We start from the raw sequence: 14,595 nt of genomic DNA, 5'->3' as shown, positions 1-14,595 counted from the left end.
CCTTGTAACTGGTGCCATTAAATAAGACACTTCAAACTTGAAATAAATGTTAAAAACGGATGCAGCTGCTCGTGTGGTTTTGTGTAAAAACAAAACAAGTTACATCGATACTCATGAATAAAATTTTAATTTATTTTTATTATGAAATAAGATAAGCACAAAAGTGCAGGGAAGGATTCCATCCACAGAAAGTAAAAATGTACAACAATATAAACATGCGATAACTGTACAGAAAATGCAGTTTTAGCTGGTCCAATATGAAGCAGCAGCTTGGTGGATTAGAAAATTAGCTTACTAGTCTACAAAGTCAGATACGGGATGAAGGAGTCCTAGCTCAAGTGTGAAAATACTGGCTTTAAGAACGGACGCTGGCTGCTTTGAGGCATCGGGGCTGCCAATAATCCTGGTCTCCTGGCTGCTGATGCATCACCTGCTGAGCTCCTGGACCCTCGACCTCCACCCCTGGAGCTGGAGGACGACCAGGATTTATTGCTGCTGTAGCCACGGCTAAATCCACAAAAATCACCACAGCAAGACAAAAGAAAGCAAAAAAGAAAAATAGTTCAGTTACAAGGGACGCCTATTGGCAAATATGATCCCCAACTGGATGATGAAATGTGAGACAACACTCTACAGACCCTTTAGAACTGGAGCTTGTGTTGCCACATCCTTTTTTCTTCTTGGAATACTTGAAGAACGGAGCCTTCTTTCTCTTCTGTCCCTGTGCAGACTTATTACGGAAGTAGGTGGAGGATTCAGTGTCATCCTCGTCATTTCCACGAGTGCGACCTCGTGCCGTGTCTATCCACCCGTCGCCTCCACTGTCAGCCTGCTCCTCTGATACACAGAAGACATTTAACTTTATTTTTAAATTCACACAAATTGTGTTAAATTAAAAAAAAAAAAAAAACTACAGGCAACCACTAGTGCTAGTGGTCAGCCTCCTCATAGACATGCCAAAATCTTAGATGTCTTGATCACATTCACAAGATTTTAAGAAACCTTGACCTCTGACATTGAGGTCACAAATTTAAACTGGTCTGAGATTTTAAGTAGATACAATTTGATATAACTGGAAGCTCCTATGCCGCCTCATTTTCAAGTTATCTTATTCACAAACTCAGGTGAACATGCTGCCCACCTGCCTGTTAGCACACCATCATGTGATTCAAAAAGTTACAATGTGCAAAACTTCAGTAGGATCTCTTACCAGGTAGCTGCCACTCAGAATATTTCTGTAGGACCTGAATGACTTCAGCTCCATACTTGTCCAGTTTATCTTCTGTTACACCATCAATTTGCAGGAGGACTTCAGGGTCAGAAGAAAGCTTTTCTGAATGTGACAAAAAGTGTGTTAAGTTATAAAATGTTTGCTTTTGAAATTAAATAAAAAGTTCTGTGTCTGAGAAGTTTAATTACCAGCTATCTTTTTCAATGTGGCAGTGGAGAAAATGTTGTAATAATGAAGGCCAAATGCTTTCCCCAGCTGCTTGCAGAGATCCAACAGCTCCTTAAGACACTCCTGCACCATTGCCTCTCTCCGGGAGACGTTCTTCGCCGTGGCAGCTTTATGTTTCCTGATGGTGGACGCGCTCTCAGTCTCATAAAACTCCACCTGGGAAATGATGAGAGCCAGTAGTGTTTTCATTGACTGGCAGCACTTCATTGCATTTTCCTACTCTACCTCTCTTCATGACACTTAAAACGATTGGTGTACAAAGGGCTTTAAAGTAAAAATGACACAAATTCCGATGTTTTAGCATATGAATTTCTAATACACACTGCAAGCAAATTAAAAAGCACCAAGAAAAACAATTGATAATTGATTTCATCATGCCTGTCAGGTCTGTAAAGGCCTTAAACGCTGATGTGCGACCTCTTACCTGCATGTGTCCAGACAGCACATTCATTGCTTTTGTTCCAGCGGAGATATAAGACACAGCTTGCCCACCATTGGTGATGTAGAGGTCTTCAACCAGGACGTTATCCAGAACCAGCTTTTTAAAAAGACGGTCAGCATTGTGTCTGGAGTAGGCTGCTCCAATGCCAAACATTCCTGTCTGTACCTTGGCAGCTTTAGAGCCTGACATAAAAGAACATTTACAGTTTTTAACCACACATAATTCAAACAACTGTACTGGGAATATCAACTTGTCTAGCTGCCAAATGCATTTTTACTGCTTGCTTGTGTATGTACTGTACCTATGAAGATATCCACAAGCATGTTGAGGGTCAGTCTGTTTTGGTTAGCAGTCTTGCCAAACCTTGCTCCGACTTTCTCACAGTTCTCCTGGACAAACCTCACGATCTTTTTCACGTCTTCAGTCACGTTTCGCATCTTGTATTGCTGTTTTTAGGAACATTGATGGCCAATTACAAACAGCTGGCGGTAGGTTACATATATCATCAACATAGAAGAAATGATTCCTACGTTGGGTTTGGTACAGTTGTCGCAGCTGACGTCTGGATGGTCCTTACAAAAGTTTCTGTTGAACTTCAGCTCTCCGAAGTAAGCGAGCAGCTGAATTCTTCTGCACTCCATCACGTTCTCACAGAAGTGCACCATGCTGTGTAGGTTGTTGTAGTGAGTTGCCTTTGTGTGTCTGTCACCTTCTCTGTCCACTGCGATAATGCAAGAAGCCAAAAAGACACTGTGTAAACATGTTAGGAGCTGAACTGGCCTGGACGGTTTGATTTTCTATCACTTACTGCTGATAATCCTCTTGATGCGCTGGACGTCTGTGTAGGAGTAAAAGAGAATGCAGTGAGAGATCTCTCCATCCCTGCCAGCTCTCCCCGACTCCTGGTAGTATCCTTCCATTGATTTAGGCAGACTAGCGTGGATCACATAGCGCACATCAGGCTTGTCAATGCCCATGCCAAAGGCTATGGTGGCACAGATGACCTGTTGGCAGCAAATGAAAAAAAAGAGGATTTCAAGCATGACTCGAAACCATGATTTAAATTACGCAACCATCTAGTGATCTCGTCTTTGTGGCCGGTACCCAGACTGCTGGTTATGTTCATAATATCTATAATTTGAGTTTTGAGCTGACCTGGCAACCATCCTGATTGATCCATTTGGTCTGCACATACTCTCGGTCACTGTCACTGAGTCCTGCGTGATACGACAGGGCTGATAACCCTGCTCTCTGAAGACTCTCGGCCATGGCATCACAGTCATTACGAGACAGGCAGTACACGATGCCAGAGTCACCTGCATCAGAACAACAGACAGATGCATATAACCCCCGACAAAACACAGATTTAAAAGAACTTAGGGATTTCATTTCTATCCAAAATAACATCCAACAACTTGATATAATAAAATTCTACACAGTAATCCACTTGGCTTGTTGTCTGCAAACTGTTTTGATTTCCCACCTACTGTTCCAGACATGTGAGGGCTTAAAGTGTTCATATACAGTTAAGAATTTAACACAGCAGTTATGACAGTGTTCTGAAAATAGCATGCACCGGGATCAGAGAAAGTACTGAATTATTTACGTGGGTAGTGCTTCTTGATCCAGCTGGTGCAGTCCTCATCCACCTTTTTGGGTTTCTTGGGCAGCACTGAGTACTTCAGGTTTGTTCTGTTGAAGCTCATCGTAAACCTGAAAACACATTAGAAGAAAAATGTTCAGTTACTGTTTTGCTTTTTGATCCAGCAAGAAGAAGAAAAACACGCACACACGCACACACGTTTTAAATCTAAGCCAGAGGCTGAAAGTGAAGACATACACTTGGGGTCGACTCATGTTCAGCTGGTTGAGGATGTCTTTCTGCACTCGGGGAGTAGCTGTGGCTGTCAGAGCCATCATTGCCACATTAGGGAACTTCTGACGTAGTTCATGCAGCTTCTTGTAGTCTGGGCGGAAATCGTGGCCCCACTGAAAGATTTAAAATGATGGAATGATTCAAAATGGCTGCTGCTAAAAATAAAAGCATACAGCAGGATTGGGTGTGCATGAAAGCAAAGGAGCATACCTGACTGACACAATGGGCTTCATCTATGACAAACCGAGCCAGAAGGCCTCGCTCGTACAAGTTCTGCAGTGCGGAGATTAACCTGTTACTCGCACTCACCTTTTGGGGGGGGAGTGAGGAATAAGTCAGTTTTAAGCATTACAGAATTTATAGTTACAGACATGTTTAATTATGCAATTAAATCTTTCAAAATTAGTTTACAAGTCACAAAAAGCTCACCTTTTCAGGTGTGGCATAGAGCAGTTTAATAATGGGATCTTTCCTTGAAAGCTGCATATAAATCCTCGATGCTTCACTATCACTTTTATCACCAGATAGACTTGTTGCTGGAATCTGAAATGTAGAGCAATACAATAAAAACAAAAATTAAAAACCAAAAACAAAACAAACCACAACAACAACACAAAAAAAACCAAACAAAACAAAACAAAACAGCAGAAGTATAAAAAACTTCCTAAACCAAGACTGAAATTACTATTCACAATATTGACTCGCAGTTCCATTTCCCATGTAGTGAGGAGCTGTTAGTGAAAACATTAATGCAAGTGGGCTGGACAAGCAAAACTTTTGGTCAGTCTAAGGAAGTTTAACTACACAGTTAATCCCTCCGATATCTTAATATAAGCAAATCAAATGCAGTCTCTACATGACAAAGAAATGCTGCTGTAGTAAATTAAAGACATTTGTCAGCTCGACTCTTTGGACTTATCTTGTGAGAAATAAATGTGTAAAATTTTAGAAAAGGCTGTGGCACTTCATTTCTCAGGCTGTGATTTAACCATAAAGCAGAAAACGTATGCACCGGGATGTCTGTTTTTTCAAAATAATTACTTATTTTGAAAAAAACATTTGTTTCAATTGTAGACAGGATTTTTTCTGTTGTTATTTAATTGTTTATACGTTACCTAATTACTTTTTTCTAATTGAATGGCCATAGGGGAGGTGTTTATCAACAGGAAAAACAAAACTTATTTAACAAACAAAAACAAAAAACAAAACCAAAAAACACAGTTAACAGTACAAAAATGATGCCCTCCTTCACACTTTCCAAGACCTTACTTTGGGCCAAACTGGAGTCTTTGCCTGACAAGTTCTGGCCCCTGGGCCTTATATTGAGATGCATGTTATAATCCAATCATTATCAAGTAATCAAGTGGCAGACAGGGGCCAACTGGTGAAATGAACCAAATCTGACTGCCAAAAGTTAAGATATGAACTGACCCATAGTTTTGAAAAACTGTTAAAATGAAAATACTTTTTAAACCTATTAAATTAACTTATTAAATACATTTTCCAAGTACACGCATAAGCACTTCACACTTTTCTCTGATCAAATATACGAGTGGAAACAAGCATACTTACATCCAGAGTGGTGAGTTTCTGAACTTGGTCTACGATGAGTGATTTGAGTGGAGAAACCACCACAGTGACCCCCAGCGAGACACACGCAGGCAGCTGATAGCACAAACTTTTCCCTCCACCTAAAAAATACAACAGTTTAAGATACCTGGACATCTTCACAGCAAACGCTGCACTGCTACTGTAAGCATGCTTTTACAAACCTGTGGGCATTAAAACAAACGCATCTTCACCCAGCAGTGCAGCATTAATCGCTTCTAGTTGATTAAACCTGAACTGATGAAGTCCAAAACGCTTGTGAAAGATCTTCATCATCTCTTGTGAATGAGGGAAGTTAAAGCCTCTGAAGCGATCATGAGCTGGGTTTTTGAAGGTGGGTTCTGCAAATAGAGACACAAAAAAGACAAGTTCCTTAAAAATCAAATCCTGTGTTTATCAGGTATGACAGACCACCTTTAAAAACATACGTTTTCTGTTAAATATATAATTCATATGGAGTTTTGCATTTCAGGAGAATGAAATCAGTACACATGGAATGTGTAACAATCTAGAACTGTATGAGATTTGTGGACCAGAGGGACACAATAGGCTGTTCTCAGATGCCTCAAAAACAGATTCAGTGAGTACAAAATGACTTGCCTGGAGAACAAATTGTTGACGGCTTTGGAGCAGAAGTAGGTGTTGTTGGTTTCTTTTCCCATGAGGACTTGCTCGGCCCCCCCTCTTTCACTGCTGTAGTCACAGCTGATGAAGTTTGTGGTTCGTCAAAGTAATCTGGGATATCAGAGTCATTAAAGTCATCTATATCAAAGTCGTCATTATAGAAGTCATCCATTTCTTCATCTTCAGCAGCTACAAACGCTGGGGTGTTGTTCGATTTCTTCTGCGCACCACTCTCTGAGTCCTTGGGTGAGAAGAAGAGGTCTGAGCCATCAAGATCAATGCTTGATTTCTCAGATATATTAAAAGATGGCTTTGTGAACCTGTGTGCTGATGGAGAGTCACAGATACTGTCAGTTTCAACACCTATTGCCCTGCTGTCCTTATTATCCAAGGGCTTTATATCAATAACACTGTCAGAGTGATCGGAGTCATAGTCCACAGAGATGACTGAAGATCTTCTATGCTGAGGAGGCTTCTTGGAGTCCACAGGCACAGAGCAGTTGGATGAAACACCGTTGCTAGAAAAAGATGTTTCTTTGAAGCTGGGTTCAGAAATCACTGTGCTGTCTGGCTGCTGCATCCTAAACAAACAGTCACCGCCAGTTGCAAGAATTCTCTTCCTGCAGGATAAAAGCAGGTGATTATGGTCATAAAGACATTTAATTAAAACACCATGAATAATACCAAAACTACACACAAAGCTAACACACCTCTGGGCCCTCTTCAGTAAAAGTTCATCTCCACAGGACAAAGCAATTAATTCATGTTCAGGGATGGAGTCAACCAGAGCACAAATGGACTCCATGATAGCAAAAAGTTTTTCATCTGAAAAGAATTCAATACATGGAAGAAAAAAAACAACAAAACATACTTTTGAATAAAATGAAGTATAGGATTTTCTTTTTTTTTTTTTTTTTTTTTAAAGGTACAACACTCACTTGTTTTGTCTTTTAAGCAGAGCTCGGATGGTTCATGCAGTGCGACGGGGCTCTTTGATTTCACAGCATTGTCTCCAATTTGAGCATCAGCTGATTCAGCTCTGTTTGAAAATAAAGAAAGTCATGTGATACGTTTCTAACTCTTAGAACAACCGTAATTTTTAAAATGACTTTCTTGTTATAATAAATATGACCTGAAAGAGTGATTAAGTTCATCAGCTAAGTATTTATTAAGGTCAAAGATGAGAAACCCACAGATCTTTTCCCCCACAGATAGGAAGTTCAGAGGAACCAAACTTGCTGGCCATTAAAGAAATTCAAGTTTACGCCTTTTGCTCACTGGCACCATCTCTGAAGCCAAGGCTGTCTTATATACTGTCTATATTTAAAACTTTCCCCATCAATCTAACTATTATCACTACAGAGAAGCGATTGCTGGCAGTAACAACTTTTTACAGGATGAAAGAGAACATTCGAGCATTTTGGCTGCTACAAACACAAGTATGATTGGTAAAATATGCAGACAAGTCTAAATTCTGACCTTGTCTCCAGTGCTGAGCCTGCGTAAATGATCTCATCAGGGATGGGTGAAGGTGGAATGCAATCAAGGTCATCTTCAGGCTCAGAGTTGTCATCTATCTCTATTGTCTTTGGGTCAATCCATATTTTCTTGTTACCTATAGAGTAACACATGGTAGCACATAGCGTTTTTTTGTTTTTAAATGTAATCTGTTGACCAGTGTATACCTAAAATAAACACCCAGTTACCTGTGCTTCCTGTAAAAGGTTCCAGCTCAGCATTATTATCTTCTTCACTGTCACTCAAGATATGCTTTAGATGTGCAGGATGTTTTCTGTTCATCTTAATGGCAAGTTCCTCCTCATCTGACCAGTCTGCTGGTTTCTGGTTTAAACTGGGTCCTGGTGAAACTGCAGCGGTGTTGACATTTTCCTCTGGCTCATCTGTTTCCATGCAGGTTTGCTTACCACTCTTGCTAGTTAATTTGGATGTTTTAAATAAGGAATCATAGTTTAGTTTGCCACTTTTCTCTGATACTTCTGAACTGAATGAGTTGTTTTTTCCCTTGGCTGGTGTTTCAAAGTCATCTAAATCATCCCAGTTGTCCACAGGAAAACTACGTGACACATCCAGAGCTGTGAAATTGAATGAATTACTGCTACAAGATAGGCTGTCAGATTTAGCTGGAGCTGGTGCCGACTTAATATCAGAGACCACTGAAGGTGTTTGGGATGCAGGAGAGGCAATATCTGCTGGGCTGATGGTATCCGACTTGCATTTTGAACTTACAGAGAAGTAGTTGTTGATTTTGGATTTTTGAGGTCTCTCAAGCTTGTTTGAAAATGTCAAAGGAGATGGAGTCACCAAACCGCTCTTGTGGACATTGACATTCCTGTTTGCCAAAACATTTGAGCTGATTACCTTGGTAGGGACTTCCACCTTGGTCGTACCTGATGAGGACTTCTTTTTGAAAGAAAAAGCCCTGAAAATTACACACAAAAGGAGCTGAATTATAAAAACAATATGACTGTTAAGACAGCTAGTCTAACAGACAGTCTTACAGACTTTGAGGTGAAAGTGTCGCAATTCGAAACCATATCGCATGCCCAGCACTGTCACCCTAAACAGAGTGTACAGTAAATAACAAAACGTATCCATCCTTTTGCTGTTAGCAAAGCTTACAGTTAGCTAGCAGTTTTTTGGCCATACTTACCCCGGTTTAGGTTTAGCAACAGACTGCTTGCTTTGAGCAGCATTGCTGTGCCTCGCTAGCTGTTCCTTCAAGTTATTTTGTGGTAGACTGGACATTGTTTGTAAGAGGCAGCGCTAACGTGTTAGCTGGCTAGCAATAAGAGCTCAATTCATGAAGTAGCAGCGAGCAGTTTGTTTAGCATTACGCTAGACACGACGTGCGACCTGTCTCCCGGAGAGTCGCTCTTCACTCGTACCCCTCGTTGGAGTAAAGCTCAGTAACGTTCATTACAGTTAAATATTTTTCCCTTTGTTTTGACCGGAGATTAACTCTCTCAATGTGTACCTGTAAACCCAGACAACAGATTTTTGCGCCCATTCAACAAACGGACTTCTTATTGGCCGAGGCTGATTTGGCGTGAGTATCATGGGGAATGTAGTCTTCCGCGTGCACGAAACACATTGGGCCGGTTTCACACGCACATTTTATACTTGTTTATAATGCAAAAGCAGCCTAAAATGTAACTTTGAGCTGATCTAATACCGTCTACGATCGTGTTACATAAAACGCAATGATTTTATGAATACAAATTATCATCCCACCACTGGCTATAGTAGACCGAAGACCTACCTAATAGCGACCTCTGCTGCCCAGTTGCATTAAAAAAACAAAAAAAATCAGAAACCCTAACCCAACAAAATCAAGCTACCGGGTAAACGTTGTTTGCAGCACTGATAATCAGTGTTGGGACTAACGCGTTATTAAGTAACGCGTTACAGTAACTACGTTATTATTGTGGTAACGAGCACGGTAACTAGTTATTATGCCAAAATCAGGAACGCGTTAGTCGTTACTGGGATTTAGATAGGGTCGTTACTCGTTACTTCGTGTGGTGGCTATCGCGGAGCTTCCACAGATTCAGTAACATTAGCAAGTGGTGGAGGCAGCAGGTGGATGAAGGAAAAGGGACGCAGAAGGAAAAGAGACCCGAGGCAGCCGCCGGTCCAAGTGTGAACTGAACTTCAGGTAAGAAGTTATGACCTGCAGTCTATCTGGGTCAGATATGAACCATGTTTAGGTGGAGTTTATTTTCGTTATTCTGACTTTTTCCGTACTGCGTGCTAGCTAGCATGACGGAGTTTCTATACAGCTGGGTGGGTGCTATGAAGTTAATGATGTTGAACTTTATTTTGTTCATAAGTTATTAGAGTTGCCAACCGTCCTGTCTGGTATTCAGAGAAAATATTACGCGTTTCTTATTGAGGTGAAAAGGAACAGTTTGTCCCGTAATTCAGCTACAATGAAAAAGGCACAAAGCTGGAGTTATTCTGTCTTTGCTGCACAGCTGCCTCTTCTTCTCTCTCCTCTCCCCCTCCCTCTCCCGTTTCTACTTCAATCATGAAAACTGATCAATGATCAGCTGATCGTCTCTCTTGTTTGTTTATCGCCCACTTTGTGCCGAAAGAGGAAACCAGCCGATGTCGCGCTAAACAACAGCAGCACGTTTAAGCTTGATCAGCTGTTGTTAGAATTTATTTAATATTAATTTCTAGTATCAGCTGATGTTTGCTGGAGCCACAGCTGTAAACCTGCTGGTCATGATACGGTTTGGATATGTGGTGAGAGGGAAACATGAAGATGAAACCAGGAGATGTCCTTACTGGATCATCAGAGCTGAACAGGTGATGGAGAAACAGGTTTACCTTTTAGGTGACATGAATGAGTTGAAGGGAAGTTATGAACTGTTTCTGAGAGACAAATAACACCAGGATCCTTTTTTAGGTAGCTGACAGCTGGTAACTGTGCAGGGGCGGGTCTAGCAAAGTGTTGCCAGGGGGCAGGTAGGGCATTAACAGGGAAAGGGGGGCACAAGGAAATACTTTCTTATTCTCATTTAAAATGTCTAGCTTTTAAAAAATAATTATCTGAATCTTTCAACAAACGATTGATAGATTGATGCATATATACCATCAAAACAGTGTACATCACTGTCACAACAGTGTTTATTTTCATTCAAAGGCTTTATGATTTTTCCTATAATGGTGGGCCGGTCTCTAGTCAAAATGTCCGGGCCAATTTTCTGTCCCAGTCCAGCCCTGTATGCAGCTCATCTGCAGTCTGGTGTTACCTACATCTTCCTATTCAGAAGGCAGAATTTCTGAGTTCTGAGTACAATCGAAAGCACCACGACTGCAGTTTTTGTGTTGGATGTAAAAGGCGCACATGACTCTGTGACGTAGGCTAGAATCATGGCAGCAGTCAATGACGGTCCAGGCGTGGAATTTCTCTCGTGGGAATATGCACATTATCTTTTCCTTTCTATTGGTAGGTGGCACAGTGCACTTGTGGCAAGTAAGCAAGCTAGAAGACTGGCAAAGTTATGGAAGAAACACATTAACAAGAGAATTCTGAGTAAAACCGAAGTTACTTTCCCTAGTAACTAGTTACTTTGAAAGTAACGAGTAACTTGAAGTAACTGAGTTACTTTTGAGAGAACTAGTAATGTAACTAAGTTACTATTTTAAAGTAACTTACCCAACACTGCTGATAATGCCCTTCATACCCTGCAACATTCCTGTCACAATGGTCTAATTAAACCAATGGATAGAATCTCCGATTTTTTTTTAAATATTTACAATAAAATTGTCACAGAGGGGTGTAACATTTGTGTCTCTTTTTACTCTTTTTACTGCAGTGCATTGTGAATAACAACTCGACATATTTAATAGAGTTTATTTGCAAATTTTATCAGAACAGTTTGAATGATTTTCAATGAAGTGATAATTTCAGTTACATTTATTTCATAGTGTAGTGACCTTGATCTTTCTGTCATAGTGCTTGAATGGGGGTTAAGACTTCTTCCCTTTTTTGGAAAAACAACACATCTGTAGATGCACAGGCAGCTGATTTTAAAACAAACTCTATACAAACAATATAAAAAGGAACTGGCTTCATCGTCGGCCCTTTTGTAATGTGCAAACATGTAATAATCACACCACTGGGAATGATGCGCAGGCAGCAAGTCCACACATGTTCTTCCCACGTTCAATGAGGAAATACCTGTGAGAGGACAAAACTGTTACTCTGTTTCTTTGGTTCATAATATTTAGGGAAATTTTTCTACATGTGACTGATTAGAAAAATTACCCGTTCATGCCCCAACTCGATCCCCATGAGTTCTTTACTATCCAGTGAGGAGTACCATTTTCTTGTCCATAGCCGACAGCCAGAACTGCATGGTTCACTTTGTCAGTGGTGTTGTGGCATTCAGTGCTGAAAGCAGAACATGTTTCTTCTGACTCTATATCTTTTATTCAGAAAGAGGAACTAAACCTCTCAAATGTCTGAAAGTAACAGCTTTACTGACATTTTAAACTGAATGAAATACTCTAAACCCTCTTTTCTCAGTTCTTATTTTAGCAGCAGTGGTTGTGGTAAACTTGCTGTCCAAATGAAAAACAGGTTTTGACCATGTGTGTTTATGTGAGCATCAAAAGAATAATAGACTTGATCAGTAGGTTCAAGTAAAGGTCTGCCCCATTCATTTCATGGACACTGCAGGGGAAAAATGATGGGAGCAAACATGCAGGAATCTGCTTACATTTGGTTATAGCAAATATAGTGATCATATAAACACTTAGTATGTTTTAATAAATGTGAAAAAAAGACAAAATTGAAATTATGACATCTTCTTACCTGGTGTACACACCCTGGTGGTAACTCATAAAGTCAGAGGTCACCTCAAAAGCAAAGCTGACAGGATTGTGTGTCCCGACAGCGTCCACCAACTCCATCTCATTGTACTGACAGACGGCAGAAAAACGTCATCATTCACTCGCTTCACTAAAGACTTTTCCTTGATGAAAATCCCTGATGGATACTCACTGCTGTTATGTTCACCACACTATTCACAAAAGCAGCTGCCCTTTCTGGTTTGTACACACACTTACCCTCCTAAAATGACAAAAAGACACAGTTAAAATAAATTAAGCCATTAAACACAACTGTTTGTAACTGAAATGTCTCTTTTGTTTAATGTTTCTTTTTTTTAGTTGATAGTTACAAAAGCCGTGTATGGATAGTCCTGCTCGGTCATCAGTCCCTTGTTGTACATGATGTATTCAAATGCTTGACTGGGAAGACCACTGAAAGACAAATTAATATGTTATTAAACGAGTGAGCAATTACACGTAATTTTCTTTTAAAGGGGAAGGTAGGAAATGTTTGACTCGCCCATTGCATCCATGGTTGTTGAAATCTTGAGCGCAGTCTACCAGCTGTTGTTCTGACTAGTTAACGCAATAGGCAGTAAAGTTAGTCATTATGCTTTGTCATGAAGTGCAATTTTTGATACGTAATCAGCTAATAAAAAACAAGTCACCAGCGGTACAAGCTTCCCCTTGTTGATGGCAGTTACAGACTCCAAACAGCCAGTGGTGGAAAACGTCCAGCAACTACCACAGCCTCCCTTTGCCGTAAACACACACACACACACACACACACACACACACACACACACACACACACACACACACAAAAAGATTTTAGGAAAGATTTTATGCACTGAAAGAAATACTAAAAAAACTCAACTTAACACTGGGCCTTTTTCTTACAGCAGACCTGTTGACATGTTTTGTTTGGAGGAACACTGGATAAACTATTTAAGGGCAAACAGTTTTTGCAATGCCACTCAGCAAGTAAGTTTAGTTAACCTGTTATCGACATGCAACAGTAACATTTTTCACTGCATTGTGGGGAAACTGCATCCCCTTAAAGGCTTTCCTTTTTCCTTTTACTATTACTATAATGTTTTTTTTTAATCTACTGTCTGACTGAGCAACCATGCATGTGGATGTCTGAGGTTCAGACTCACCTGATTCTTCACTGGGGTCACATAATTCCCTTTCTTTCTCCAGTCGATGGAGTCTGGTAGCGGCCCATTGCTGCTGAAGTAGTTCCCTTTGGTGGCAGAGCAGTTCTGCAAAAATCAACTTGTCAAAAAAACCCCAACAACAGCTTAATCATCATTGCAAAATGCTTCTTGTATGAGCATCATTACCTGAGGCTCAGACATGAGGAAGGACTTTCGAAATTCACTGAATGTCATGTCTGAAAACTGGTTCAGTGCCACTGCAGGAAGAGAGGAAATGCAGGTGAAAGCACTTTAGGATGAGCCACGTGAAACAAAACGTTAATGCAAACACAAAGAGGTCTTACTTGTGAACGAGTGGTTTCCTTCATTGTGTTTGTCAATCCTCTTCTTGTTCTCTGTGAATATCTGCAGTCTTTGGTAGTACTCCTTCAAGTTGTACCCTTTGTTGTACTGTACATGGAGGAAGGGTGTTGATTTAGACATTTATTTTTAAGTTTGATGCAGTACCCACTTGAGCCACGTTGTTACTATGATTTTCTCACCAGACAACTTCCTCATAACAACATACTGAGCGCAATCTTTTGCTTATGTCACGGCGCTATAACCTACCTGTGCCATCCATGACTTGAAGTGAAACTCGTCTGTAAATAATCCATGTTAAAAAAAAAATGTTAAAAAGTGTCCGATAAAGAACATGAAACAATAGAACAGACGCCGTGGCCGTAAATATGAAAGCGAAAGCTGGTGTAGCGCAAATGTCAAAGCAAAAAAAGCACTAAAGGAATAAGAATGTAAAGCGGACTTTACCAAACAAAAGAAGCGACTTACCTTGATCAGACAGGCGAAAAGCTGACGTTACAGAGGCCGCAAAGAGCACAAGAAAAACGAACATTGTGTCGACTGTTCCAAGTGCCAGTATTTGCAGCAGGAGTGTGAAAGTGAAGTGAAACAGATGAGGCGAGTCACGAGGTGAACAGCTGCTGTTACAACTATGTGGCTATAGTTCTGCGATCCACGGGTAAATGTTTGATGGTTCACGGACTGCGTTTTGCTTTAAGCTATA

General features: G+C 40.5%; 2 protein-coding genes across 3 annotated transcripts; both read right to left on the bottom strand.

The window, feature by feature from the left end:
• Positions 1-251: 251 nt before the first annotated feature.
• Positions 252-9,049, bottom strand: blm (BLM RecQ like helicase). 2 transcript variants are annotated; one of them, XM_085412186.1, is made up of 22 exons: positions 8,681-9,049; positions 8,389-8,449; positions 7,716-8,298; positions 7,489-7,624; positions 6,948-7,048; positions 6,720-6,834; positions 5,986-6,629; positions 5,550-5,726; positions 5,350-5,468; positions 4,207-4,320; positions 3,988-4,086; positions 3,742-3,890; positions 3,508-3,614; positions 3,057-3,217; positions 2,710-2,905; positions 2,432-2,622; positions 2,203-2,347; positions 1,884-2,083; positions 1,420-1,615; positions 1,211-1,333; positions 639-837; positions 252-507 (listed from the first exon to the last, which is right to left on the bottom strand). In XM_085412186.1, the coding sequence occupies exons 1-22, from the start codon at positions 8,773-8,775 to the stop codon at positions 330-332; spliced, it is 4,089 nt and encodes a 1,362-aa protein (XP_085268312.1). In that variant the 5' UTR covers positions 8,776-9,049; the 3' UTR covers positions 252-329. The 2 variants fall into 2 exon arrangements, with proteins under 2 accessions (XP_085268312.1, XP_085268311.1); XM_085412185.1 differs by having other exon boundaries at positions 7,716-8,449; positions 8,681-9,048.
• A 2,327-nt stretch (positions 9,050-11,376) lies between these two features.
• Positions 11,377-14,518, bottom strand: LOC146664861 (pro-cathepsin H-like). Its single transcript, XM_085411067.1, has 12 exons — positions 14,361-14,518; positions 14,142-14,173; positions 13,877-13,982; positions 13,719-13,789; positions 13,533-13,637; positions 13,041-13,127; positions 12,893-12,948; positions 12,723-12,804; positions 12,545-12,613; positions 12,356-12,462; positions 11,807-11,932; positions 11,377-11,719 (listed from the first exon to the last, which is right to left on the bottom strand). The coding sequence occupies exons 1-12, from the start codon at positions 14,422-14,424 to the stop codon at positions 11,650-11,652; spliced, it is 975 nt and encodes a 324-aa protein (XP_085267193.1). The 5' UTR covers positions 14,425-14,518; the 3' UTR covers positions 11,377-11,649.
• Between the last annotated feature and the right edge of the window lie 77 nt (positions 14,519-14,595).

Source organism: Rhamphochromis longiceps, linkage group LG7, assembly GCF_057381845.1.
Source record: "Rhamphochromis longiceps isolate RC_006_pf linkage group LG7, R_longiceps_female_GT1.1, whole genome shotgun sequence".
Classification (NCBI taxonomy): domain Eukaryota; kingdom Metazoa; phylum Chordata; class Actinopteri; order Cichliformes; family Cichlidae; genus Rhamphochromis; species Rhamphochromis longiceps.
This window is presented reverse-complemented; position numbering and strand designations above follow the sequence as displayed.